At 32.3% G+C, this 5,222-nt stretch overlaps 1 protein-coding gene across 1 annotated transcript; it reads right to left on the reverse strand.

The window, feature by feature from the left end:
* Positions 1–413: 413 nt before the first annotated feature.
* Positions 414–4,970, reverse strand: LOC111032656 (arp2/3 complex-activating protein rickA-like). Its single transcript, XM_022313058.1, has 7 exons — positions 4,956–4,970; positions 4,703–4,847; positions 2,038–2,093; positions 1,470–1,659; positions 1,253–1,315; positions 1,014–1,142; positions 414–913 (listed from the first exon to the last, which is right to left on the reverse strand). Exons 1-7 carry the CDS (start codon positions 4,968–4,970, stop codon positions 414–416), a joined length of 1,098 nt encoding a protein of 365 aa, XP_022168750.1.
* Between the last annotated feature and the right edge of the window lie 252 nt (positions 4,971–5,222).

Consider the following 5,222-nt stretch of genomic DNA (forward strand, 5'->3'; position numbering starts at 1 on the left):
AAAATGAGGATAATTCAAGTAACCGAGGACGAAAAATTGAATCAACAGTATTAGCCAACGCAATTGCGTAATTCCTCAATTTATGTTTCTCACGAACAACATTCGACATGTAATGAGTTATTTAAAGATGAAAATTAATCTGAGATACAAACAAAGAAATTGATGATGCGAAAAACTCTGTGAATACGTATGACGACTATAATAGAGACATACACGAAGGTGAAAATAAGGACGAAGTAGATAAAATTTCATGATTCGGGTAGTTGCAGAAAAGTTTACATTTGGCGAGATATTGAAAAATTGTTATTTATGATATTATTGATATTAATGTTCATTTATTATTTTTTTAACAACAATTACATAAATATTTTTCGTATGCATTAGGCACATAATTTTCAACAATACCGCAGCGATTATATGGTCACGGATTTGCTTACTCTCTTTCTCTCGCCAGGTGGCTTCAGAACAACAGACTTTAAGATCTCAGTGGTTATTGGGATCCTCCCATACACTTTCTCAACTTTCGCTGTCGAGGAAGAGCTTGATTTTTCTGAATCCGATTTTTTCGAAGTATTCTGAGACAACGGCGCCGGGGGTGCGGGTGGCAGTGGTTGACAAAATGCACTAGTCGACGGGGGTGCAGGTGGCGGTGGAGGCACAAATGCACTTGGCGCCGGGGGTGCAGGTGGCGATGGAGGCGAAACTGTTCCACTCGGCCCAGTCGGCCCGGGTTTTGCCATTGGTGGCATATCATAATAAGATGAAGCTGCAGCGAATGCAGCTGGTTCGCCGTAACAGCGGTTATCGGAAGGAAACATTCCAGCGGACCCGAAGGATTGTGGTCTAGTCCACTCCAACGAACGATGTGAATAGTTCATACCGACGATGTGTGATGTGTTTTTCATTACATCTCCTACACACATACATATCGTACACATAAAAAAAAAATTGTTAAATAAGAACTATAAAATTGATTCATGAGTATACATCAAAATAACATAGACAATATATACTTTCTAGGGTTGCAATCCGAGCCTTAATTTCACTACATTCGTGCATCGGATTTTCCAGTCTAGTCGATTCCAACGAACGATGTGAATGGTTCATACCGATGATGTGTGAAGTGTTTTTCATTACATCTCCTGCACACATACATATTGTACACACATAAAAAAATATGTTAAGTAAAAACTATAAAATTGATTCATGCAGTAGGTATACATCAAAATGACATAAACAATGTATATCATACTTTCTAGGGTTGCAATCCTAGTCTTAATATCATTATATTTGCGCATCGGCTTCTCTGAGTTACCTTTATACAAACAAACATCATAAATCATAATATATAATATATGATAATGACATACGTGTTTTAGATAAAAATTACTAATTACTTTCTAATGAAATCAATTTATTTTCCATCTCGTGGAAACAGGTATTCAACATTCCATAACTGTGTTTGATACTTTTAACGTCACAACCAATGGTCATGAATTCATCGTCAATTTTTTCCATCAACGATTGTTGGTAATTTGACAATTTGGTATCTACCTTGTTGTTTAAATCTTGCACTGTGGATAGGGACAATTCACTCTCGGTCTGAGTGTGTGCAGATTGTGTCAACTTCGATAACATAAGATCTTCAAGTCGACGCAACTGCAGAATGCGAAATAAAATAATTCTTCACTTAGGTTATAAATTAATTTAGCCCTGGTCAAGTCTATGATCATTTTTAATTGAGTTAAGATGACGTATCGGTACCCACGTGTATTGTCTTAATCTTCCAAGTACGTAACATAGACTGCAGTTGTACGCTTAGCAGATCACGTTTAGGTCTGGGATATTAGAAATTAAAGTGAAAAAAAACTAAAGCTAAGATAGTAATGTATATCTTAAAATACTCATATCCTGGTTTAAAATTAAAATATAATAAAAAGCCTAAGCGATGTCTTAGATAATAATCTAAGATGCAAATTGTATAAGAGGTCAATTCATTCTAATGTTTAAGCTAGCGAAGCTTTACTAGTAACTTACAGTTACTTTACTGCTGAATGTAACATTTGCTGGGTATATGTTATGCACTTGTAAGACTAAAAAAATAAACAAGACTTTGTTACACTTGTAACCACACATGAGGGTATACTAATGTGTATAACTTCCTCATAAATTGATAGAAAAATTTTTAAGAAATTTTAAGTTAATTATAGTTATCCTTTTTTTTGAAAATCAGGTAAAATTAATTTATTTACTTCAGTAAGTTATATAAAAAAATATACATAGGAAGAACGCCTGCAACCTTAACATCTAACATGCCTTAAAATAATAAAAATAATAAATATTATTGACAATATTGGCTGTTTATAAACATAAACATTGGACAACCCAATTCTGTTCAACTTTTAATTTAAAAACTTAAAATAGTTACAACTTATTTATGTCATTTTATACCAATATGAAGAAAATATTTTATAATATTGTGTTCTTAAGAATCGTACATTTGTACCTACCTATGTATCATGTTAGTATTTATTTTTATAAGCATGCAATATTATGCTTCATTAAAAATATTATTATTAAAGTATGCCCGTACGCCGTGTTATGGTATGGGTATATATATGTATGTATTTAATTCAGTTATTTTTATAGGGAAATTATTCTGATTAACGGAACAAGAATTCAATTCAATTTTTAATTCCTATAATTTTAGTAAAATGTAATGTTTATGCGATTTGCATTATCAATAATCATTGCTACATTATATTTATAAATTAATGTAACTTGGATTTTATCAAAAGTAACTTCTTATTTATTCAGTTTATATCAATAAGAATTAGTTAGGTAAGTAAAAAATTAAGTAAATGAAAATTTTATTTGAAATAGAGGTCAGCTTTTTTTTTTTAAATGTTTAACTACGCTCTGCTTGTACGTACATTATGGGCTATAGGTGTTAAGGGAGTCGCTGTAATGGGATGTTAAATTTAAATTGTATACGAAATACGATTCTGAAATAACACGGTCTCTGACGGCCTATAATAACCCTAAGTATGTATATTTTGTAATATTGTGATTGAAGTAATTTTACTGTATAATAATAGGCATTATACTATAATAGTACTAAAGTAAGTTAAATTCATTTTTGTCTAAAAAATTTAATTCGAAAATGTCATTAGGTGTATAAAATAAAAAATAAGCCAATTTTATGTTTCAAGTAAGTACCCACGAATAATATTTTTAAATTACAATTTACAACATAATAACTAAACAATATTTATACCAAAGTAAGCCAAATTTGTATTTATGATTTATATTTACTGAACAATGTCAAACAATAATGTATCGTTACCTATTTTTTTTAGTTTTTATGAAATAGGTTTGGTAGGGTAGGCGTTTGGGGGTATGGGGGCGTAGCCCTCACGGATCTGCGTCCTCTGCATAATTTTAGCACCCCCAGTGTTTGGTCAATAATTGCACCTATGACGTACGCTCGGAGTGTTGCCGCAGATTGAGCAAACGGCCGCGCCTCACCAAGCCACTATAATATCAGTCTAGCTTTTATAATCGGCTTACGCCGCTTAAATAACTTTAATTTATAACTGGCACAAATTTTGGTCTCAAAAAATGTGCTGTTAGAATTTGTTTAGGTTTTTTTCTGACTTCCACTTTGTACATTCAATTTTTAAATTCTCCAATAGATTGTATATTCGTAAAAATTCTTTGGAATTACGTTCGTACGAAGTGGACGGCTGTAACCGGTACGACGGACTTAGCTCGCAGATGGCAGAGTTCCAGTGACTTCTGCAGAACCTAATGGCTGCTCGCCTGGCGTGCTGCTATTAAAGTCCGTCAATGCCTACAGTCCGAACCTGGGTCCGATTACTCGGTGGCGTCAACGACGTGGAGTAACATACAAATCTATTAGAATTTATTATTTGAATGCTCATCTGTGTTAATGTTTATAGCGTTTAATGACTCATCATTATTGTTTCAGTTATTTTCAATCATAAATCTTTAAAACAACCATGAACCAATCGCGATTATAACTTGGGACTTGGTGCCATATTATGTAACTGGTCTCAAAACAATTTTCGTTACATATTTGTCCTAGTAATTTTACCAACCACTGCTTTGTACTTACAATTTTTAAATTCTTAGGAACTACATTTCTGATTGTTTATTTGTGAGGGATGCTTATTATTTTCTGAACCTTCGTCAATGACATATCGTGTCAATATAAAATTCTTGCACACAATCCTTGGCACTTAGATTTCCCTAATATCCTCTCGTAAATCGATGATTTGTATTTATTGAGATACTATGGATACTTAATGAAATATACTTCAAATCGTTATAAAATTATCGTTCTAATATTTAGTATACCACGTATGAAGCCATGTAGGGCATACTCATAATATGAGATTTCTAAAGATTATTAAATTACCCGAAATAGCAAATAGGAGATAATAATAATTATAATATGAAAATTTCCATCCATTCCGAAGTAAAAAATACTAAAAATATATTTTGATTAATATTATAGATAGGTAATATGTAAGTTACTTGTAGATCTTGAATTTTTTGTTTTTCATCACCGCGTCGAATCATTTCTACATAATAATGATTATTTTAGATACATATTTGTTTAATATTCGAAAATATTAATATTAGATAGGTATCCGTCATATTATTATGAAACAACTACCTTCCAACTCGGTCAATCTATTTTCCAATTGCAGATTTATTTCTATCACTTTTTGAAACTGTTCAATGTCAATACTACCGGATACAGCTGCCGGGTCTAAATGGACTTGAACACATGCGTTGATAGATTTATCACTCACGCTTACCTAAAGCATAATAATAAATAATAATCACATTATATTTTATGGTACCAACGACCTACATCGAATAGATGCATCGTTCGACCCTATATTATTATTATTAAAACATTTTACCAATTTCTTTGGCATGTTCTTCCGTGCGTCATAAAACGATTCAATCAGATGTCTCGTGTGTAAAAATGCAAACATCCCGACAACACTAACACGTACGACTCCTATGATAGAACAATTAAACTCATAAATCATAATATTCGAAATGCAAATGCTTATTAAGTCAGAACTGAGCACTCGGGCAAACTAAATTGCAATTTACACATTGTGTACAAGTATAGTATACGTTGTTAGGTTTTCTTATTCCAGCCAGGAGACAAATAGTATAAT

Source organism: Myzus persicae, unplaced genomic scaffold (genome assembly GCF_001856785.1).
Source record: "Myzus persicae strain clone G006 unplaced genomic scaffold, MPER_G0061.0, whole genome shotgun sequence".
NCBI lineage: Eukaryota > Metazoa > Arthropoda > Insecta > Hemiptera > Aphididae > Myzus > Myzus persicae.

Coding starts and splice junctions, on each gene's coding strand:
- LOC111032656 (XM_022313058.1), bottom strand. Junction 1,660..2,037: donor CATTCAGCAGTAAAGTAACT/GTAAGTTACTAG, acceptor CGCATTCTGCAG/TTGCGTCGACTTGAAGATCT. Junction 914..1,013: donor TCGGATTGCAACCCTAGAAA/GTATATATTGTC, acceptor GTATGTGTGTAG/GAGATGTAATGAAAAACACA.